This window comes from Osmerus eperlanus, chromosome 13, assembly GCF_963692335.1.
Source record: "Osmerus eperlanus chromosome 13, fOsmEpe2.1, whole genome shotgun sequence".
Taxonomy (NCBI): Eukaryota; Metazoa; Chordata; class Actinopteri; order Osmeriformes; family Osmeridae; genus Osmerus; species Osmerus eperlanus.
This window is the reverse complement of record NC_085030.1, coordinates 14,167,009-14,189,751: the sequence shown is the minus strand read 5'-3', so window position 1 is coordinate 14,189,751 and position 22,743 is coordinate 14,167,009. Positions and strand designations below refer to the sequence as shown.

General features: G+C 51.7%; 2 protein-coding genes across 2 annotated transcripts; both read left to right on the top strand.

The window, feature by feature from the left end:
* Positions 1-180: 180 nt before the first annotated feature.
* Positions 181-14,872, top strand: nsd1a (nuclear receptor binding SET domain protein 1a). The gene is made up of 24 exons (XM_062476938.1): positions 181-991; positions 1,562-2,436; positions 3,456-3,598; positions 4,050-4,221; positions 4,514-6,362; positions 6,498-6,619; positions 6,716-6,965; positions 7,078-7,169; positions 7,301-7,348; positions 7,438-7,525; positions 7,688-7,887; positions 8,008-8,121; positions 8,260-8,383; positions 8,659-8,859; positions 8,967-9,146; positions 9,654-9,810; positions 10,129-10,334; positions 10,646-10,758; positions 10,875-11,261; positions 11,503-11,644; positions 12,468-12,574; positions 12,713-12,917; positions 13,141-13,834; positions 14,824-14,872. The coding sequence occupies exons 2-24, from the start codon at positions 1,579-1,581 to the stop codon at positions 14,870-14,872; spliced, it is 6,501 nt and encodes a 2,166-aa protein (XP_062332922.1). The 5' UTR covers positions 181-991; positions 1,562-1,578.
* A 1,517-nt stretch (positions 14,873-16,389) lies between these two features.
* On the top strand, positions 16,390-22,400 carry slu7 (SLU7 homolog, splicing factor). The gene is made up of 16 exons (XM_062476652.1): positions 16,390-16,521; positions 16,894-17,082; positions 17,247-17,400; positions 17,513-17,593; positions 17,749-17,913; positions 18,247-18,315; positions 18,635-18,676; positions 18,939-19,070; positions 19,415-19,512; positions 19,646-19,713; positions 20,076-20,215; positions 20,439-20,600; positions 20,765-20,869; positions 21,121-21,204; positions 21,417-21,539; positions 21,783-22,400. The coding sequence occupies exons 2-16, from the start codon at positions 16,919-16,921 to the stop codon at positions 21,957-21,959; spliced, it is 1,764 nt and encodes a 587-aa protein (XP_062332636.1). The 5' UTR covers positions 16,390-16,521; positions 16,894-16,918; the 3' UTR covers positions 21,960-22,400.
* Positions 22,401-22,743: the final 343 nt, after the last annotated feature.

Sequence of the window (22,743 nt, the reverse complement as noted above, 5' to 3'; positions counted from 1 at the left end):
ATCTGCATATATCATTATTTAGTACATGTGTTCTGATTACAGTTGAAACGTAACAACCACAATGGAACAAAATATTTCTGTACTAAATAGATCATCGAGGTCATTGTGTTTGTGAGCGGTTACTCAAGTGTAGCCTACTACCGCGTAGTTCTCTGTCGCACGGCCTGTTATTTCCTGCCCAACCAAGCAACATGGCGCGCCGTCTGACGTTTGTCCAGGCCGACTTCGATCACTCCTTTTGACAATTGATCCGCGTATATTGTACGCATAAATTAATCTAAATATTGGCATTCGCGTAAATATTTTAGCCTAGATTTAAACCTATGGAGAGATTGATCAGTAACAGTAGCCTACTTTACGAATGAAGGCTTTGTCAAATCCTTTTGATGGATTATGGGCACGTCCTTGTGTTTATTAATAGACCTATTCGGGGATGTTGGTAAACAAATACACTGGATATAGTAATCCTGTTTTTATTCGATCGTTTTAGCTTATTGTGCCAGACACTCCTCAAGCACAATTACAGTATAGCCCAGGCTATGAGTAAGAGGGGGGGGTGAGTGCCCCGGCCCAGAGTGAGCTGCAGACGGGGGGTTGGGTGGCTGTGCGGATTGGTCGCTTTCTCACTTGCAGTCAGTCAGCCTCGGCTTGTTTTAACCTAACCAGGGGCATTTCGACAGAACGATAATAAGCATGTAGTGTATAATATTGCATTGTTGTAATAGACCAATGTGTGACACATTGACGCTTGCAGCTGTACAGATTGTGGGATGCTTTCATTTTTATTTTGTCAAGTGGTGATTGTTTTTAAACGGGCCGCCGCTGCTCAGGCAGATGAAGTGGAGAGAATGAGAGCCGAGTCTTGGCCTAGTGCTGCTGCTTGCTGGGATTGTAGCCTCCAGATCCGCTTTCACAAATCGAAAAAAACACACGCTTCATGTCCAATTCCAAAAGACCCGCAGTTGGTTTCGTGGTAACCGACCTCCAAATGGTAAGATTCTAGCGTTTTCACTCCACGTAAGTTGTTTTTAGCGTGTTTCGGGCTGTCCTTTTGTGAGATAATGGAAGCCCCTGTGACGGTGTGCAGGCTGTGGGTTTGTGTGAGCCACACTGTAGCCTTTTTTGTGATGGCACTGGCTCACCTCTTCCACAGCCAGTGCCAGCGTTTTTAAACGGTATACTATTATATTTTGGACGATCGTTTTATTTTCCAATTAACAACGCGTGGGCAATCTTGACATTAGGCGACATGGATTGTATTATGAATGGAGCAGGTCAGTAGTCGTTTCCTGATTTTTTTTGTTTCCCCTGCCACTACCCCGGACGGCCTAGGGAAGCCAGTAATGTCGGCGTATTACGTGTGTGTGCAGTGGATGGCTGTGCCCTTTGTATTGTCGCTTTGCGTTAGTGTCGCTTTCAAGTGAAAAAGCGATATAGTTGTCGTAGTAATGTACACGTTTTAGTAAATCGTTGTTTGGTTGCATTTCTGAAACCGTGCATGTTGTACCTGGCTCGGAAAACACAGCACGTTACCTACCTGCATATTTGTGTTACCTGACAGGAAAGAGCCATGACAACATGAATCAGTCATACAGACGGGCTGCCAGGAGTGGCTCAGCATACGGCCAAGGCCAGCCAGAGCTGAGGACCTCCAACGGCCTCCCCTCCACCACACCTTCCTCATATGGAACCCAGAACAGCAGCTCCAAGCGTGGCCACGAGCAACCGTCCGCCATGCACCTTGCTTCCTCCAGCCTCAGACCGGCCCCGGCTCACGGACACAGCGGGCCGGAGAGGTCCTCCCACAGCTACGGCTCGTTGATCAGGCTCCAGGACCTCTCCACGATGAGCCACGGCCGGCCAGAGCACCACAAGGACCTCCACCACGGCAGGAACCATTTGCACTCTTCAAGTCCGCAAGGACGCTCCGAATTCGGGTCTCCCCTCCCGCAGCGCCCCCCCTCTCCCGGTAACGACGAGTCCTTCGGGTCCCTTCAGGGCCTAGACAAGAACGGCTTCTCCCCTCACAGCCCCGACAGCCTGGAGCCTTGCTCGCCCATCCCAAACGGATACCTGCACTTCGAGTCCACCCTGTTTGACAACGGGGACGTCAAGGAAGAGGAGGACGAGCTGGTCCCCTTCCAGCCGTCCCTGGGACGCTTCCGGGACAGGGCAGCGACGGGGCCGCCGGCCGCCACGCTCGCGGCCGCCCCCTGCCCCCGCGCCAGGCTGGAGCACAGCGCGTACAAACCTGCCGTCTTCAACCTGATGGCGAAGACCATTGCGGAGCTCCACCCCGCCCTCAGCCCCAGCGCTCTGCCGGACGTGGGGATGGGGGACGGGTGGAGCATGGACGAGGAGTCGGACAGTGACAGTGAACTGGCCTCGACTCCAGACCACGGGCTGATGTCGCCCACCAGCAGTTGTAACTCCAACGTGAGTCTCTCCCAGATGTGATCTACACGCTGGGATAACTCAGGGGTGTAGCTTTAACTATTTTGAACACTGAAAATCTGACCTCCCCCTCCCCACAAACACTTTTTATCAATTAAAAAGTATTTAACAGCAGCATTTATAAATAAAATCTTTCACACCCACATTTGAAAACATATAGTCCCACAGCAAAAATGCAACGCCTTTTAGCATTTATCTAATCCTATTCGACTTTCTAGATTCTTATCACCCAGTCTGTCTATCTGGCTCTTTGTAGATATGTGGACTGAGAGCTCTCTGTCAGTTGGTGCATCCAGGGATATGTTACCTTAAAATGAAAGGCCTCTCTCTTGAGTGACAGAGGGGAACTTCTGTGTGTCAAGTTTCAAGATTACATTTCATCTAGATGTAATTTGACTACATATTAATATAGAATATAGCACGTTCACAGTAGTAAACAGGGATTCATCTTTTGGTCGTGGTATGTTGTGTGTGTGCTTGTCAGTTTACCAGAGTGTTGATATTTTGTGTGTGTGCGCATGCTGGTCCTGTTACCAAAGTGTTGATGTGTGTCTGCTGGTCTTGTTTTGGAATTGTTGATGTGTGTGTGTGTGTGCTGGTTTTGTTTTGGAATTGTTGATGTGTGTGTGTATGCGCTGGTCTTGTTACCAGAGTGTTGATGTGTGTGTGCTGGTCTTGTTACCGGAGTGTTGATGTGTGTGTTTGTGTGTGTGCGCTGATCTTGTTACCAGTGTGTGTGTGTGTGTGTTGGTCTTGTTACCAGAGTGTTGATGTGTGTGTGTGTGTTGGTCTTGTTACCAGAGTGTTGATGTGTGTGTGTGTGTTGGTCTTGTTACCAGAGTGTTGATGTGTGTGTGTGTGTGTGTGTGTGTGTTGGTCTTGTTACCAGAGTGTTGATGTGTGTGTGTGCGCTGGTCTTTGATACCAGTGTGTTGATGTGTGTGTGTGTTGGTCTTGTTACCAGAGTGTTGATGTGTGTGTGTGTGTGTGTCCTTTTACAGCCCAGCAGCCCTAAAAAGAAGGCTGTGCCCCCTGTCAGGTACGTGGAGGGGAACCTGGTGTGGGCCAAGTTCAACCGTCGCCCCTGGTGGCCCTGCAAGGTCACCACACACCCTCAGGACGGAGTCCACACCAAGATGAAGGGGTAAGAGGACATGGACGAGAGAGAGAGAGAGAGAGAGAGAGAGAGAGAGGAGAGAGAGAGATGAGAGAGAGAGAGGAGAGAGAGAGAGAGAGAGAGAGAGAGAGAGAGAGAGAGGAGAGAGAGAGAGAGAGAGAGAGAGAGAGAGAGAGAGAGAGAGAGAGAGAGAGAGAGAGAGAGAGAGAGAGAGAGAGAGAGAGAGAGAGAGATGAGAGAGAGAGAGAGAGAGAGAGAGAGAGAGAGAGAGAGAGGAGAGAGTGAGAGAGAGAGAGAGAGGAGAGAGAGAGAGAGAGAGAGAGAGAGAGAGAGAGAGAGAGAGAGAGAGGAGAGAGAGAGAGAGAGACGGCATGGGAGGAGGGGACCGTTACTTTTTCTGTTTACCTTTTTCCACAAACCGCCAATGCTTTCCCTAGCATCGTTGTCTTTTTCACTATGTCGTCGTGGTGGTCTTAGTGCCTAGTCGCAGGCCCTGCCGTATGTACTTCCTGGAGACGGTGGGGGAGATGGCGGACCACGCCTGGGTCCCAGGGAAGGCCACGCTTCCCTTCCAGGGAGGACACCAGTTCCAGAACCTTCCTGTGCTGAGACGCAGAGGCAGGCAGAGGGAGAAGGACTACAAGTACACGGTAACGACACCGTAACCCAGCCTGCGTTGCCTTTGCTGTCTGATATCAGTCACACTCACTGCTCTGCTTTGGTACTGTGCTAAACTAAACGTTCGGTCGTATGAATAACATCTCTTACCGAGTTGCTTGGTCAAAAGAATGTTTTTGTCAAACTAAATAGCTCCAACCTGCATGATTGAAATAACTGACCGATTTGTGTACGCTCAAACAGAGTGGTCTGCATGGGTCTTGATTAGGATGCATGAGGATTTATTGAATGATAATATTGAGTGTTATTTCTGTCGCTCTGCAGATACCCAAACGCCTGATGGAAGCGTGGAAGGTCAGCGTGCTGGAGGCAGAGTTCCAACTGCCAGACCTGCTGAAGAGGGAGTCCAAGGACCCCACCGTGACCTTCAGCAGAGAAGACGTGGTGCCCTCCCCAGCGCCTGAGGAAAAAGCCCCGGAGGCCCCCTCCTGCTCCGCTGGCCTCACGCAACCTCCCCTCCTCAGCCCCGTCGCCAACGGAGGCGAGCGGCAGCCTGTCAAGAACTCGGTAGACGCTCACCACGGCAACAAGAAGAAACCCTGTAAGAAGAAAAGAGGCTTGTCGGAGATTTTCGGCCACATCGTCGGGGGACACAAGGAGCCCTCCAGCATCTCTGAAGTGGCGGACAGAATCTCCGCTGACGGGGAGACACGGAGGGAGGAGGCCAAGGACTCCCCGTACGCCGACCTGGACTCCGTCCCCATGATCCTGTGTCCCAAACGCTCTCAGAAGCCCCCGCTTCAGAACTCTGAGAAGGGCTCCAAGAAGGACCAGGCTCCTAAGAAGGCCAAAGAGAAGCTTCTGGAGAAATGTTTGCCACACCCCTCTCCCAAGAACGTCAAACCCAGCTCTTCAATCCTTTCGGAGAGCTCTCCGTCGATGCCTGAAGACAGAAGTGGCAAGGATCGGCGGCCCAGACAGCGCCTCAGTGAGGGTACTGAAAGCTCCCTGGACAAGCACTCTCTACACCTCCCCGCCAGCTGCGGGCTCATGACCAGAGCCTTGAAGGCCGAGGAGGAGGGAGAGCTCAAGGCGGCGAGAGAAGAGAGAGCCTGCAGTGACGACGAGGACGACGTACTCTCTAACGTCAGGCTCAAAACCGAGTCCTCCAGGGGAGCTGTACCCTCCGCCAGCCTCAAGCCATCCGCCGCTCACAAGCCCGACAGGAACCACGCCCGGAACGGTTCCTTCCGCCGGTCCGAGAACCCGCCCGCCACCGGGTCCAGCCACCCCCCCGTCCTCCCGCTCAAGATCAAGAAGGAGAACGCGGTGTCGGACATCTCGTCCTGCTCCTCGCCGTCTTCCTCCCTGTCCCCCATGGACGCCTTCCAGGACGCCAAGGAGCTGAGCTTCAAGTCCCTGGTTAAGGAGGAGAGCGACTCGGGCGAGTCCGGAACCTTCCGCCCCCACAGCGGCTACAAATTCAGCACCTTCCTGATGCTCCTGAAGGACATGCACGATACCAGGGAGAAGGAGGGCAAGCCCTTGGCCATGCCCCCCAGCCCGGCCCTGATCAAGGAGGAGCCCCTGGTCATCCCCACCCACCCTGGGGACGACCCCTCCAGGGGGCGCGGCGGGGGGGACCGGGCCCCCAGGGCCACGGTGCGGAACGGGAAGCCCCCGTCGGCCAGGAGCAAGCCCAGGACCACCAGGCCCATCATGAAGAGCGACACCTACAAGGTGGAGGGCAGGGTGGTGTTCCCTCGGGCGGCGGGGACCCCCGACAAGCCGCGCAGGAAGACGCCGCCGGCCGGCAGGACGAGGCCCGGCGTCTCCGGCCTGACCCCGGAGCTGGCCGACCTGGCCTGGGGGAGGGAGTTCGTCAGCGGGCACGCAGACCTGGCCGAGTCCGGGTCGGTTCGTCCGGTCGCCACCGCGGCCGCCGAGCCGTCGTCCAGCTACCTCGACAAGAGCTCAGACTGCAAAGTGGCTCCGAAGAAGCGCTGGCAGGCGTTCGAGGGGGGCCTGGGTGGGACTTCGGCTCTGGGGGGCGGGGCTGAGGTGAACGGGGTGTACAGAGACAAGCTGGGGGGGTCCCCAGACCCCGTCAGGTCCCCTGGTGCGACCCTGGAGAGGCTGGACGAGGGCTACTCAGACAGGAGCGACGCGGCAGGTGAGAAGGGGGGGGTGGGTTTCCGGTAGCTCCTGGAGGTTTCCTTTTCACAATGTTGTGATTTTTAAGGATGTTACTGTTATTTGTTATTTTTGGATTGTTTTGTTCACGTTGTTTTTTGTGATGTTTACCCAGCACACTCTGAAAACAAACGTCTTCGAAAACCCAGTAAGCGGCTCCTGGAGTCCACGGAGGAGTACGAACACATATTGGCCCCAAAGAAGAAAACAAAGAAGGTGACAGAATCCTACAGAATGGTACGACTGGAAAAACACATTTTGACAGCCGTTCTAAAAAACAATCATAAACGTGTGATTATAACTGGTTCTCTGTCACCGCCCTCCTCTCCTTAGGGCTCTGGGTCAAACTGTGACAGAGAAGGGCAGCAACAGGCCTCAGGAAGGAATGTGCCCCCTCACCCGTGCACCTCTCCTGGGACAGACACCTCCAGCTGCACCCCTTGGGAGCTGGCATCCCCGGAGCAGGGTCTGTCTCAAGATGGCTGCCCTCCTGTACAACAGCAGTCACCGTTCCAGCCTTCACTAGAGTCTGACGTGTCAACAGAGGACGCAGAAAGGACAGACCTGTCTCCTCTGAACAGTGGTACGTGTGTGTGTGTGTGTCTGTGAGTATTTGTGTGTGTGAGTGTGAGTGTGTCTGTTTGACCTTTGTCCTAGACACATAGAAAAACCCAGTTTGGTGTGTTCCTCTCCAGGCCACTTGGACAGGAAGAGACCCAGGAAGCCATCCCACAGGATCCTGGAGTGCACCATAGAAGAAGTCTCCGTTGCTCCACCAAAGAAGAAGGTTGGACAAGAAAAACACAAACAGTTTGTTAGGATATTAAACATCCAAACAAACGTCTTGGAGCAATGCATTTTTAACAACGTATTCTTTCTTCTACATGGTATATAAAACGTCCTTAAATCTCTTTCTAGGAGGTGAAGAACGTCGGTGCATGTTCCCCAGGGCCCCTTGACTCTCAGGTACTGAGTGTCATCATCATCAACATCAAAAGCTTAGTAATAATAATAATTGCTAATGACCAACAAACCCGTACTGTTTGTCTGTACAGGCTGTATCTGTGAATAAGGAGGTGGCTGCTGTCTCCAGACCCTCAGGTCCCCCTGCCCTTCCAGGTGCACCGACCCCCTCTCTCCCAGGTACACCAGCCCCCCCGCTGCCCTCCGCTACTAAACTTACCCACCCTGCATATGAATGAATGAGTGACTAAACAGACAACTTAGTTTGAGTGAAGGATCCCCTGATTGTCTCCTGGGGGTGTCATGGTGTCTCACTGGCTGTGTGTCCCTGTCTCTCCTCAGCTGCAGCCCAGACCTCCGACAGCAGACCCCCCCCTCCGTCCCGCTCCGCCCCCAGGCCCCCTCGGCCCCCCAGCCCCCCCCTCCTCCACACTCCTAAGGTGGAGGCTAGGGTGGAGGAGGGAAGCCTGCCGGTCAAGCTCACTCCTGGGCAGGCGGCCAGCCAGAGACAGCCTAACGGAGCCATGGCAACCAAACCAGAGGTCAGCTCATACAACGACTGTTTAGTAGCCTGTCTGTCGGTGTGGGTTTGTGTGTACGTGTATGTTGACATGAAGATCTCTGATGTTGACGGGTGTTCCCAATCTCCCCTCCGTCTCTAGGGGTTCTCTCCCAGTCTGAGTGACAGCTACCCTTCCCCTGGAGACGCCATGTATCCTAGCAACCGCAGGCCCGGGGTAGCAACAGCAGGAGCTCTGAGGGAGAACGTGTGCCAGGTGAGGCCACGACTGTAGACCGACAACTTCTCCCAAACACAAAGTGAATCCTCACACGGTTGGGTCTGCTGGTAATGTGTGGTTCTAAGTAGCCTGACAGCTACGTGTGTGTGTGTGTGCGTGTGTGTGTGTCCTCAGGTGTGTGAGCGGTCGGGGGATCTGTTGCTGTGCGAGGGGCAGTGCTACGGGGCGTTCCACCTGCAGTGTCTCAGCCTGTCACAGCCTCCCAAGGGGAAGTTTATCTGCGGAGAATGCAGAACAGGTGAGAATGACCTCCACCCACGCTTCCACCCACAGCACATACAATCCTGCCCCTCCCTCATAACTCCAGGGGGTCAGATGGCTGAGCGGTTAGGGAGTCGGGCTATTAATCAGAAGGTTGTTGGTTCGATTCCCGGCCGTGCCAAATGACGTTGTGTCCTTGGGCAAGGCACTTCACCCTACTTGTCTCGGGGAGAATGTCCCTGTACTTACTGTAAGTCGCTCTGGATAAGAGTGTCTGCTAAATGATGTAAATGTAACTCCTCTCTGTGGCAGGTGTGCACACCTGCTTCGTCTGCAAGAAGGCGAGCGACGGCGTCAAGCGCTGCCAGATCCCCATGTGTGGCAAGTTCTACCACCCCGAGTGTGTGTTCATACACACGCCGGCGCAGCCCCAGAACAAGGGCTTCCGCTGCTCTCTCCACACCTGTCTGTCCTGCCACATAGCCAACCCCCTCAACCCCTGCAGCTCCAAAGGTACGAGCCGTACGCACGTCCCCTGGGCGGCCTCAGGCCTTCCGGAGCCTTCTGTTCTCTCGGCAGCACGTTTTGAATCCCGGTTCTCCCTCCCCCTCTCCCCGCAGGTCGCCTGGCCCGGTGCGTGCGCTGCCCCGTGGCTTACCACGCCAACGACTACTGCATGGCGGCGGGCAGCGTGGTCCTCGCCAACACCAGCGTCCTGTGTCCCAACCACTTCACCCCCCGCAAGGGCTGCAAGAACCACGAGCACATCAACGTCAGCTGGTGCTTTGTCTGCTCCGAAGGTACGGGGGCGGGACTTCCTGGTTGGGAAAGCCGGGGGCGGGACTTCCTGGTTGGGAAAGCCGTTGTTGATGCCCTGTGGGGGTGAACTATTGTCTTGTCTGCTAGACGGGGTGGCCTTCAGGTTCTGGGTTTGTGAGGGTTAGACGACCAGCGGACTGGAGAGAGAGTTGACAAGCACCTGGACTCGACACTAAATAACGAGCAGATCAAACACACAGTAACAAGGCATATCTGATGTACTGATTGTGGTGAACACAAGCACTTCCACAAGCACTTAGAACATTCTGGATTTGTCCCAGAACCCCCCCTGGCATTAGCTACACCAACAACTGGAATTCATGGGAATCCCGTAGTTTTCACTTCACTGTGCTTCCAGCTATAACCTTCCCTTCAAGATGAATCATAACAACACAACAACATAACAACGCGAGCTCAGAAGGTTAACACTGGTCACATTGAGTTCCCGTAGACGTGTCTGAGTTGTAGTTCCTGCTGTGTTCCTGCAGGGGGCAGTCTGCTGTGCTGCGAGTCGTGTCCCGCCGCGTTCCACCGGGAGTGTCTGAACATCGACATGCCCGCCGGCAGCTGGTTCTGCAACGAGTGCAAAGCCGGGAAGAAGCCCCACTTCAAAGACATCCTCTGGGTCAAAGTGGGCCGATACAGGTCAGCTGACAACTAAACAGGAAACGTCACATTACATTTAGTCATTTAGCAGACACTCTTATCCAGAGCGACTTACAGTAAGTAGAGGGACATTCCCCCCCGTGGCAAGTAGGGTGAAGTGCCTTGCCCAAGGACACAACGTCATTTGGCACGGCCGGGGAATCGAACCAACAACCTTCTGATTAATAGCCCGACTCCCTAACTGCTCAACCATCTGACCCCCCACGTCACACGTGTACGCTAACACCTTCCACACACACACACAGACAGACAGATAGATGTTGTCCTGGCGTGCTAACCCTGGGGTACTGTGTCCAGGTGGTGGCCGGCGGAGGTGTGTCTTCCCAAGAACGTTCCGGAGAACATCCTGCGTATGAAGCACGAGGTGGGGGAGTTCCCCGTCCACTTCTTCGGCTCCAAAGACTTTGTGTGGACCTACCAGGCCAGGGTGTTCCCCTACATGGAGGGCGACGCCAACAACAAGGAGAAGATGGGCAAGGGTGCCGACGCGGTCTACAAGAAAGGTAGACCACAAAATCCCCCTTTTTTCTCTTGTTGGGAGGGTTTTTCCAGGGACTTGGGCAGTGCTTGTGGAGCGGTGGAGGCAGCTGGAGCTGTGATGGGAGGAGAGGAGGTGTGATGGTAGGAGGGGAGAGGTGACGGAGGTGTGATGGGACAGAGGAAAGGGGATGGAGGTGTGATCGGACAGGGGAGAGGGGAGGAGCTGTTATGGGAGGAGGGGAGAGGGGAGGAGCTGTTATGGGAGGAGGGGAGAGGTGACGGAGGTGTGATGGTAGGAGGGGAGAGGTGACGGAGGTGTGTTCTGTGTCCTCAGCGCTGAACGAGGCAGCAGAGCGGTTCAGAGAGCTGCAGGCTGAGAAGGAGATGAAACAGCTGCAGGAAGACCGGAGGAACGACAAGAAGCCACCTCCCTACAGGCACATCAAGGTACGCACACACACACACACACACCCACACACACTGTTCCTAATGGTCTCTCAGCTGTGACTTCATGAACTTCAAAGTGAAAATGACCACTCTCCCTCCCTCCCTCCCTCCCTCAGGTGAACCGTCCAATCGGGAAGGTGCAGATCATCACGGCCGACCTATCCGAGATCCCCCGCTGCAACTGCAAGGCGTCGGACGAGAACCCGTGCGGCGTGGACTCTGAGTGCATCAACCGCATGCTGATGTACGAGTGTCATCCCCAGGTGTGTGTGGCCGGGGAGCGCTGCCAGAACCAGGCCTTCACCAAGCGCCAGTACAGCCAGGTGGAGATCTTCAGGACCCTGGCCAGGGGCTGGGGCCTGCGCTCCGTGTTCGACATCAAGAAGGGCGCGTTCGTGAACGAGTACGTGGGCGAGGTGATCGACGAGGAGGAGTGCCGGGCCCGGATCAGACACGCCCAGGAGAACGACATCTGCAACTTCTACATGCTCACGCTGGACAAGGTATGGCTGATGTATGATCGGCCTGGGAGAGCGGTCCTCCGCTGCATGTCTTCCCCTCTCTCTTGCTCTCTCGCTCTCCCTGCCTTTCTTGTCACACATCACTTACACACTGTCCAATAAAGCCCAATAAAAAGCCCCGAAACATATATGTATCGTTAAAACACTCTGACAGGCTGACTGTTAAATCATCGCAGCCCGTGCCGAATGTTGTCAGGTAAAGTTGTGTCTGTGGCGTGTTCAGGACCGCATCATCGACGCCGGGCCCAAGGGGAACCAGGCGCGCTTCATGAACCACTGCTGCCAGCCCAACTGTGAGACTCAGAAGTGGACGGTGAACGGCGACACCAGGGTGGGGCTGTTTGCCCTGCAGGACATCCCCAAAGGTCAGCTGGACCAGACACATTTACATTTAGTCATTTAGCAGATGCTCTTATCCAGAGCGACTTACAGTAAGTACAGGGACATTCCCCCTGAAGCAAGTAGGGTGAAGTGCCTTGCCCAAGGACACAACGTCATTTGGCACGGCTGGGAATCGAACTGGCAACCTTCAGATTACTAGCCCGACTCCCTCACCACTCAGCTATCTGACTCCCCCCAGACACACTTCCACCACAGTCACACCTCACACGGACCATGCTTTCCTTCACATAGCTCAGACTGACCGCATTCCTTCAGGCTGTATATGACAGGCTGAGCTCAAACTGAACACCCACTTTCAACTAGAAAACCTAAAACTTTGATTTAGTTGACGTGTATTTAAAGCGAGCCTGTTGTGGGGTACCATTCTGCCATTTAAATCAGTTAATGAATGACCATGTTCCACAACACCTGGCCTCAAGAGTGGGTAAACAGACACGACCCCCTCGTCTCCTGGTATGTTACATTTAGTCATTTAGCAGACACTCTTATCCAGAGCGAGGCCTCTGTTGACACAGTGGCCATGACTGGAGGCTACTCTGTCCTAATGAGAGGGGGGAGGGGGCTGTTTACTTACCTCACCTGCTCAGTTAACCCCTCCGTGACTGGCTGGGGCTGGAGGGGTTAACTGAGGGATTCTGTCCAGCACGGATAACCGAGTTTAACCTTGGTTCTTCAAAAGATTTTTTTGGTGTGTGTGGTGTTCATTTAAATCAAATAACTGAATCTGTGATGGAACACATGGTCGTAGGAGTGTGTCGTAATGTGTGTGTGCGTGTGTTTGTGCAGGTGTGGAGCTCACCTTTAACTACAACCTGGAGTGTCTGGGGAACGGGAAGACAGTGTGTAAATGTGGAGCTCCCAACTGCAGTGGCTTCCTGGGCGTGCGACCCAAGGTGAGGCCTGGAGCTCTCTCTCTCTCCCCCCTACATTCCCCGTCTATTTCAACTGTCTCTGTCCAGAAAAAGGCCCAAAATATGTACAGTGAATACAAATAGAGAAGACTAATCCCTCTGTGTGTGTGTGTGTATCAGAACCAGCTGTCTGCCGACAAGCTGAAGATGAAGGAGGGGAAGAAGAAGGCTCAGGTGAAGAGGAAGAGCAAGCTGGAGGTGACGAAGGAGCGAGAGGACGAGTGTTTCAGCTGCGGCGACGGAGGACAGATCGTGTCCTGTAAGAAGCCCGGCTGTCCCAAGGTCTACCACGCTGACTGCCTCAACCTCTCCAAGAGACCAGCAGGTGAGGAAGAGGTGGTGGGCTCTGGGGCACCAAACCTGCCAGATTGAGTGGTTCCATTGTGAACAGGCTTCTTTGGATGGAAGTGCCCTTTTGTTTTCATAAAATGTCTGACAGTGACTTAGTTGTGATTGAACTTGCCAGGCCTCCTTTGTGAGCTCTTGAGAGGACCTTCTCAGACCAGTGGTTGTAGACATAAACGTGTGTGTTTTGTGTTCCTCCTCAGGTCGCTGGGAGTGCCCCTGGCACCAGTGTGACGAGTGCGGAGGCGAGGCGGCGTCCTTCTGCGAGATGTGTCCCAACTCCTTCTGCCAGGAGCACCGTGAGGGCATGCTGTTCATCTCCAAGCTGGACGGACGCCTCTCCTGCAGCGAGCACGACCCCTGCGGCCCGGAGCCCCTGGAGCCGGGGGAGATCCGGGAGTACGTACCCAGCATGACCTCTCTCAGGCCTGGGGGCATGGGTCTGCCGGCCCCCCACCCTCTGGTTCCTCCCAGAGCCCTGGCTGGATCCTCCTCCGCGGCCCCCCCCTCCACTGCGGCCCTGCCACCCTCCGATCTCCAACCCACCACTGAACGGCTCTTCATCAACACCTCTACCGCCAAGATCCCCCCCCCCACCTCGGCACCCAGCCTCGGCCTCTACAGTGACCTGTCTTACAGCGCGGAAGGCAACCTCCACACCTCTCCCTCCTCCTTCAAGGAGGAGGAGGAAGAGGAGGATGCGGGAGAGGAGGACGAGGAGGAGCAGGATGCAGGGGAGGACGAGGAGGAGCAGGATGCAGGGGAGGACGAGGAGGAGCAGGATGCAGGGGAGGACGAGGAGGAGGAAGATGGTGACCTGGAGGATGGGGAGGTGGATGGGTTGGACTTTGGGGAGGTCGAGGGGGATGGGGATGAGGAGGTAGAGGGGGATGAGGATGAGGAAGAGGAGGAGGATGAAGAGGAGGAGGAAGATGGGGATGAAGGGGAGGAGATGGAGGTTGTGGAGGAGGAGGATCATGCTGGGGATTTAGGGGAGGAGGAGGAGGAAGCAGGGGATCTAGCAGAGGAGGAGGAAGAGGATGGAGCTGAACTGGGGGAGGAAGAGGAGGAAGGAGGGGATGTTTATGACACTTGGGGGGACTACGAGGATGATGATGAGGAGGAGGAGGTGGAGGGTGAGGAGGAGGAGGAATGGGGAGCAGTAGAAGAGGAGGAGGACGAAGTGAAATAAACTCTGTAGCCTTTGGGTCTTCCTATGGCCTCCATCCATCCTTCCATCCATCTCTCCTGAGACTCAGACATACACAGGTAGAGTCTTGGGTGGAGGTGACATAAGAGGCTGCCTTGGTGCTGCATTGCCTTGCCACCCCTTTCCTGAACCGCAGACAAACTCGAGATGGGATGAGAACTGGTGCTAAAGGGAGGCCTGACCCAGCCAGCCATCAGGTGCCCCACTGTTCATATGTTAATTAGTGTCTGGTGCTAAACTCTTATTTTCTTTCTCTCAAGAGTTGTTTACATATTGTTTTTCAAATGTTGGTAAACAAAAAGTCCACTCATGTTACATCTTAATGGTTGTACTAGACACCGTCTCAGTTATGCCGTAACTAGAACAATCACAAACGACGAGTAAGGCTCACTCACTGATCCTTGACACGAGTTGAAAATGTGAGGACCGCTCAGCGTCTCGAAGGATGAAGCTGTGATAACTCCACTTCCTGTGATTACATCTGAGAAGCTCCTTGATTGGTCAGTTGTTCATGACAGGAAAACAATATGACGGGACAACTAGTTACATTCCAAGAGTTCAGAGCATCTCCCAGCCAATCAGTCATCCACCGTGCGCTCGTCATCATCGCTACCGTTCGTCCACAGAATTACTTTATTGATTACTGTTTCTAATTATGTTTCGTGGATCCATGCAGGCTGTTCCCAGGTCGCATCTGTCAAAAGAATGCCCTTCTGTTTGTCTGAATGAAGAGTTAACTTTCAGGTTTCATCTGAGTTGTTTGTGATGCAGTATGTTTAAGTACACATCAGTGTCTGCAAAATAATTCAAAGCAATATAAGTCACTACAGTCACAGCTTGAGGACAGTGCTTGGAGAGTTTTATGAAGTTTTATATCTCCTGAGTGCTGTGCTACCTGGAAAACTAACCATGAAACCACCTGTTTGTAAAAGTCCTGTTCGGCCTACATGACTGGGTTCACTTACATCACCTAACTTTGCTGTTTGGCTGCTGAAAAAGAAAGAAAAAACAGGTAGAATTTTGCCGCCGTTTTTCTCTGTATTCGTCATTCGGCTGCTTTGTAAGTTCTGTGTGATTGGTTGGTTGGAACGACTAACGAAACGTTTCAGGATTGTATTGAGGCGTGTGTTCCGGAACTCGTTGGCACTGGCCCTTCCGTTGAGTTCCAACCTGAATGTGATGTTCCACTGTACATTCTGTATGAGCACACAAGGTACATCTCACAACGCACAAGAACCGCAGGGCCGCCTGTGTGTCAACCTGCACCAGGCCTAGAACCGGTTCTCTAATTCCACCCCTCTGGTATGACTCATGAGGTTGTTTGTTTGGTAGTTTTGACGTTCACTTACAGTTGGTCCTCGTGAGCTGTTTTATCAAATACGATCTCTGACTTCCTCACCCTACTGAATCTTATTTACTGAAATTGGGATCCTATTGGGTAACAATATGGATGGCTACAGCCATAACAAGTGCCCCAACTGAAACCGTGGCTCTGAATGTTGACTGAAACGGAGCCAGTACACAGATGAAGAGGGCATGGCATCAAAAATATAAAGCGCAATTTCCTTCCTAACCGACCCTTCATTGAAGTATATTGTAGTCTTTTTCTTAAAAAAATAAATAAAAAAAAACAGTTGTAGTTGAGATGTAGATTTGGTACTTAGAGAATGTGAATAGCTGTCAGCCATTTGAGGGCCTTACAATCCTCTACATCGTGCTTTCTGACACAATCAGTTGGTTCCAACCTCCGACACATATCAAGAAGCTACTCTGTAAACTACTATCCCAATCTTTTTTGAAGCACTACCATTTTTACATTGCCTGCCCAGTGTCCTGTCCTTCCTCGACATGAAGGGGAGAAATAGATGTACCTTTTTGCCTAGTTTTGTATTTATCAAACATGTATTATCTTTTTATGTTTTTTTTTTGTTTTTTTTGTGTGTTTGTGATGATGATTATGCCAACTGGTCAAATGCAGAGGTCTCAGCCCCCTCTTTTAGAGGTGACACAGAAACAGACTTTCTGAATTAATGGGGTGTTTTGCTGCCATGAGAAGACTCATGAACCGTACTGTACTCCTTTGTGTATAATAAATATTATAAGTAAAGTTTTACAATAGACATCAATGTCTAGTCGTTATTACACAAGTCCTGTGTGCCATGCCTTCAACAAAGGACAAACGACTATGGCAGTTTGTCCGCTAGGTGTCGTGCTTATGGCGTCGCTCCCTCTTAAGAACACCGAAGAAGACATTAGGACACGTGACGTAGGAGATTTTCTAAAATGGCTACGCTAGTCGTGCTGTAAACAGACGTGAAAATCAACACTGGATTTCTAAATAGTTAATATTTTCCTATATTCTGTTGCACACCAGGTAACCAAAATATCAGAAATACAATTAATGAAGTAATTAATTTTTTGCGCTTGTCTTTGACGATCTTTTAAAAATGCATTATTCGATGGATTGTGATGAGGAATACGAACGTTAGTCTAGCTAGCTAGGCTAGTCTAGCTGTCTTGCTACTTAAAGTATTATCGGATAAAATGTAGTTGGATCTATCTAGCTTACATGCTGTTTAGTTAACGACAGTGGATAATAAAAGCAAGTTATCAGTAACATTGTAACCTGAAGGATACAATAGGCTACAACTGAAGATGTTTACGTATACGTAGGCTACTAATACCTATGCTATGCTAGTACCTATACTAATTCATATGCTGTATAATGGTTGCCCACACAACGCAGGGAACGTTAGTTTACCCCAGAAACCATGCCTGAAGAAGTCGAAGCCGAAGCCGGTCAGGCAGGCGGCGAGGGGGTGGTGGGTCTGGAGGAACCGAAGAAGATGACCCGGGAGGACTGGAGGAAGAAGAAGGAGCTAGAAGAACAGAGGAAGTTGGGAAATGCCCCCGCTGAAGTGGACGAGGAGGGAAAGTAAGTGTGTGCCCATCGGAGTCAAAAACATGAACGAGGCCTTGCCGTAATTGCAGTTGGAGTTCCAATAATTTAGACGTTTGACTCGCCTGGTCAAGGAATATCAGCTGGTGGTGGACCCACCTGCCTCAAACTGTCTGCCTTCCGCTCTCTCTTGTCTCCAGGGACATCAATCCTCACATCCCCCAGTACATCTCATCTGTGCCCTGGTACATCGACCCCTCTAAGAGGCCGACTCTTAGGCATCAGAGGCCCCAGGAGGAGAATGAGAAGCAGTTCTCCAGCATAGGAGAGTGGTACAAGAGAGGGGTGCAGGAGGTAAGCTAACCGTCACACACATTTCTTCTGTCTCACTCAAACTCACTCATCCACAGAATCACTTTCAACACACACATTGCGTTACCAAGTTCCCTCTCGCATTCTTCAACAGAAATCTGTGAGTACCAAGTTCCGTAAGGGTTCCTGTGAGAACTGCGGCGCCATAACACACAAGAAGAAAGACTGTTTGGAGGTGAGCTCTACCAGGAACTCCTCTCCGTAGCACCATCTTGCTGTCCTTGATATGGCTATCCAGTTGCCTCAACAGAGACTCGAGGCAAACAATTTAAGGATTCGGTAAGTCTGTGATGCAGATATAACCCCCCCTTCCTCTTTGCCCTCCCCCAGCGGCCCAGGAAGGTGGGGGCCCAGTTCACTGGGACGGGCATGGCGCCTGACGAGCACAGCCAGATCTCCCTGGATCTGGACTACGACGGAAAGAGGGATCGCTGGAATGGCTATGACCCTGAGGACCACACCCGCATCGTGGAGGAGTACGCTAAAGTAGACCTGGTGAGACACCGGCTAGCGCTGGTACACTTAGTCATTTAGCAGACGCTCTTATCCAGAGCGACTTACAGTAAGTACAGGGACATTCCCCCCGACGCAAGTAGGGTGAAGTTTCTGGCCCAAGGACACAACGTCATTTTTCATGGCCGGGAATCGAACCTGCAACCCCCTGATTAATAGCCCGATTCCCTAACCGCTCAGCCATCTGACTCTGGTAGATGAATTCAACACTGTCAGTATGTCGGATGGACATTCTGACAGTGTGAAAGGGTCTTATTTGAACATCCCGTTCACCAAGATGTTGACCTGACTCTAACCTTGCGTTTGTCCCTTTAGGCCAAGAGGACGCTGAAAGCCCATAAGCTTCAGGAGGAGTTGGCCACAGGGAAGATGGTAGACCAAGCGGTGAGTCCTCTCAGACCAGTGGTTCTTAACCCCTGTCCTGCATGTTTTAGATGTTTCTTGGCTCCAACACACCTGATTCAAATGCATGTTCGTTACCAGGCTTCTACAGAGCTAGATAACGACCCGTTTATTCGAATCAGGTGTGTTGGAGCAGGGAAACACTGCCTCAGACACTTAGTTCTGAGTTATCTAGCTAGTACATCTAGGCAAGGGTATGGGGAATGTTTGTATTTCCTATGTTTTTTTGGGGATACACATTCTATGTTATGTCTGCTTTATTGTGTGCGTGTGCTGATAAACTTTGCTCTGTTCCCAATAGAACTCCTCCAGAAACCAGTGGGGAGATGATGAACACACACAAGTATGACACCTGCACTCCTTCATGGCTGACCTCTGTGTTATGCTGTGTTCACACCGAACACAAAGCACATTTATACTTTTAAGTCTTCAGTGTTAATGAATGCAATGGGATAATACCTAGCTATAGCTACGATATCATATTTGAGGTTATGGAACTCGGGTCTGTCTTGGCCCATCTACATTAAGAGGGCGTCACTGCTGGATCAAATGTTTCTGTTCCGTCTGTGGGACCTCCTGTGATCCTCCTGCCTCCTTCCTGCCAGGAGCGTGAGCACAACAGCGAGGACGAGGATGAAGACAAGTACGCTGACGACATCGACATGCCCGGGCAGAACTTTGACTCCAAGAGACGAATCACAGTCAGAAACCTGCGAATCAGAGAAGACATCGCGAAGGTGAGCCGGGCGACGGGCAGGTCACATGATGATGATGATGATGATGATCAGTGGTTCTCAATCCTGGTCCTCGGGCCCCCCTGCCCTGCATGTTTTAGATTACAGATTACATTTCCCTGCTCCAACACACCTGATTCAAATAAATGGGTAATTATCAAGCTCAACAGAAGCCTGATAACGACCCATTCCTTTCAATCAGGTGTGTTGGAGCAGGGAAACGTCTAAAACATGCAGGGCAAGGGGGCCCGAGGACCAGGATTGGGAACCACTGATGTAGATGATGATATAGATGATGATGTGGCCTCTGGTTTGTATTATAATGTCCCCTGTCTTCTCTCCTCCAGTACCTGAGAAACCTGGACCCCAACTCTGCCTACTACGACCCCAAGACCCGCGCCATGAGGGAGAACCCCTACTCCAACACGGGCATGAACCCTGACGAGTAGGCCTATCTCCATCCATGTGTCCTGTAGATCCATGTTATGATCTGTCTACTGAACCTGGTCGGTTTTCCACCACTGAGTGGCTGTGTACTTTGTTCGGTTCATGAATGAATGTGTACTGTGCTTCTTCAGAGTGGGCTATGCGGGAGATAACTTTGTACGATATTCGGGAGACACCATCACCATGGCTCAGACACAACGTGAGTCCTCCAGCCTTTCGGTTCCCTCTTTCACCGGTTCCTCTCAGGACACGGGGAGGACGTGGTTTGATTTGTCTCCAGGACGTATCCATAGAGATAGGATTTCCGAGTCAGGACTATTCTCGGTTATGTTTTGAGAATGGGCCTTTGTGGAACTAAACAGATATAAGATGTGTTGTGTTCCTATTTTCCCAAATCCTGTTATGTAGTGGGATTTAGAATTTTCTGAAAGCTATGTCAGGATGTTACACAAAGAGCCGATGAGTCTTAGACGAGTCATAGACATAAAAATAAAAAAAACCTTTACAAAAAAACGCTTTTCTCCTCTCCCCCTCTCTATCCCTTCCCCTGCTCCCTGCCAGTGTTTGCGTGGGAGGCCTATGACAAGGGCTCTGAGGTGCACCTCCAGGCCGACCCCACCAAACTGGAACTGCTTCACCAGTCCTTCAAGGTCAAGAAGGAGGACTTCAAAGACCAGCAGAAGGAGACCATCCTGGAGAGGGTGTGTGTGTGTGTGTGTGAGAAAGGAGAGATAAAGAGTGGAAAAGCCATACTGTAGAAGGGGGAGAAATAAACATGGAAAAAAAACGAAACAAAAAAAAACCCAACTTGTCTCTGGGTTTCAGAGACAAGTCTCCCAGGTCTTTTCACGTGTGCGTGTCAGATATTCCACGGCAGTGGTTTGCAGCAGCGCCATTAACCGCCCGTCTCTCGTCCTCCCGCAGTACGGCGGCGAGGAGCACCTGGACGCCCCCCCCAGAGAGCTGCTATTGGCCCAGACGGAGGACTACGTGGAGTACTCTCGCCATGGCGCCGTGCTGAAGGGCCAGGAGAAGGCCGTGGCGCGCTCCAAGTACGAGGAGGACGTGCTCGTCAACAACCACACGGTCAGTGGTTCTAGAGCAGGACGCAAGGGTTCCGGAACTGGGCGGGTCCACCTATAACAGCAGGACGTGTTAATGGAAGTGGCAAGAATGTGTCTAGAACAGCTGTGGTTGACGAGCCTGGACGCTATTTTTCCTGACTCTCTCTCTTCCTTGTTTGTGAACAGTGCATCTGGGGTTCGTTCTGGAGGGAAGGCTACTGGGGCTTTAAGTGCTGCCACTCCATGGTCAAACAGAGCTACTGCACCGGGCAGGCCGGGATCCAGACCGCGGTAAGGACTGCAGAGGAGCTGAGGACAAACAACACTAAAGATCTGTGTTACTGTCTGGTTCTAGAATGTCAGGACCAATTCTATGTTAGGGGGGAAAAAAAGAATATTTACATTTAGTCATCTTAGTTACTTTTGTGTACTTCTCTATGTTTGAGGTTCTCCAAAACCAGATTATCGAAGCAACCAAATGACCTGTTTTGCTTACACTAGTCACAGAGGCTGAGGTGATTGACATGTCTCTCCACCTATAGACCAGCTCGGCATGTGTTCCGTTTGAGGAGAGGCTGGAAGAGCCAGTGGAGGAGGAGGAGGAGGAGCCTAAGACTCTGCTGGAGGTAAGAACGAGATCCTGTTCCAGGCGGTCTTCTTGACACTGAGCAGAGAGAGTTCACCATATTTGGTTGTCTGTTTTTGTTAATACCATAATATTAGGTTTTGTATATTTTTCTTAATACCATAACAAATAATCGGGTTGTCTTATGGTTGTCTTGAGCCCCTGGGGGCATGCCTTGTAGCACCTGTTGAGACTGTAACCATGGTTATGTAGATGCACCGAGAGAAGATGAAGGACAAGAAGAAGAAGAAGAAGAGCAAGAAGAACAAGAAGAAACACGACTCTGACAGCAGCGACTCTGAGGATGAGGAGAAGAAGAAAGAGAAGCTGAAGAAGGTAAACCTCCCCTTGAATTCTGAGTCCAGCTACCGTGTGTGTGAGAGGCAGCGAGAGGCAGCGAGAGGCAGCGAGAGGCAGCGAGAGGCAGCGAGAGGCAGCGAGAGGCAGCGAGAGGCAGCGAGAGGCAGCGAGAGGCAGCGAGAGAGAAAATGCACTTGTGTTGAAAGAAGAAAGAGTGAGTAAACATCTGTTTGTGTACGTCCTCTACCAACCGTCTCTGTGCCCCCCCTCCCCCTCCAGGCCCTGTTGGCGGAGGACAAGCGCCTGAAGCAGGTGGAGGTCCTGCTGCAGGTGGATGAGAGGAAGAGGCCCTACAACAGTCTGCTGGAGGTGAAGGAGCCCACGGAGGAGGAGATGGAGGCCTTCAGGATGAAGCGCTGCCGGCCGGATGACCCCATGGCCAACTTCTTCAACTAGTGACACCGCATGGATGGATGGACGGACGGACTGACTGACTGACTTTCACACACACATGCAGTGCACCTCACCTCTCCCCTTAACCACACATTACAGCTAGTCTACAACTGATTCCCTCTCAATGTAAAATTGATTTTCTTTCTTGAGTCAGTGTCTGGGAAACTGGGCCTTCTGCCTTTAGATAGTCAACCACACTTTCAACCCACACAACAGATAAGGCTAGTCCAGTCAAAACCCAACCATGACTGCAGCCTGTCAGATCTCTAATCGATCATTTTAGTGAACGTTTTTATAAAGTGTGGTCAAATATATTTTTCCGTGTTTGTAAATAACGGCGTAGGATGCCTTGTTAATCTGATTTAAAAGAGCTGATTCACGTCTGTACACGGTGCCTGGCCCAGTGCTATGGTTTTTGGTGGAATAAAAACATTTTATAAGTAACTGGTTCTAAGTTCGTTATTACATCATCTGTTTCCTCTGAAAGAGTTAAAGAATCTGAAAATGTCCTTGTGCTCTTGTACACACCCGCGGGGAAATCCCTCAGACCAAGCTGGAGGGAGGTACGTTTGCCTCATGTCGAAGTCTCAAAGCAAATATACAGAAAAGGACTGCAATTACTCTCAATTAACAATGGTGTGTCACAATCTTTACCCTTTAAACCCCTCCTTGGGAAAGAGTGTAGTTTATTTTATTGGTGAAGTCCCAGCAGCTCAGGCTCAGTGGGTTGGTGGGGAGACAGACAGCCTCGCCCGCCAGCTGAAACTTTATTTGTGGGTTTTCGTTG

Bases quoted from the DNA above. Each gene is read 5' to 3' on its own strand.
- nsd1a (XM_062476938.1), top strand. From the start codon at position 1,579: ATGAATCAGTCATACAGACGGGCTGCCAGGAGTGGCTCAGCATACGGC. The intron at 7,349-7,437 runs GTACTGAGTGTC...TTGTCTGTACAG, and splicing joins CAGGGCCCCTTGACTCTCAG to GCTGTATCTGTGAATAAGGA. The intron at 10,759-10,874 runs GTACGCACACAC...TCCCTCCCTCAG, and splicing joins CTCCCTACAGGCACATCAAG to GTGAACCGTCCAATCGGGAA.
- slu7 (XM_062476652.1), top strand. From the start codon at position 16,919: ATGCCTGAAGAAGTCGAAGCCGAAGCCGGTCAGGCAGGCGGCGAGGGG. The intron at 17,401-17,512 runs GTAAGCTAACCG...ATTCTTCAACAG, and splicing joins ACAAGAGAGGGGTGCAGGAG to AAATCTGTGAGTACCAAGTT. The intron at 20,216-20,438 runs GTGTGTGTGTGT...GTCCTCCCGCAG, and splicing joins AGGAGACCATCCTGGAGAGG to TACGGCGGCGAGGAGCACCT.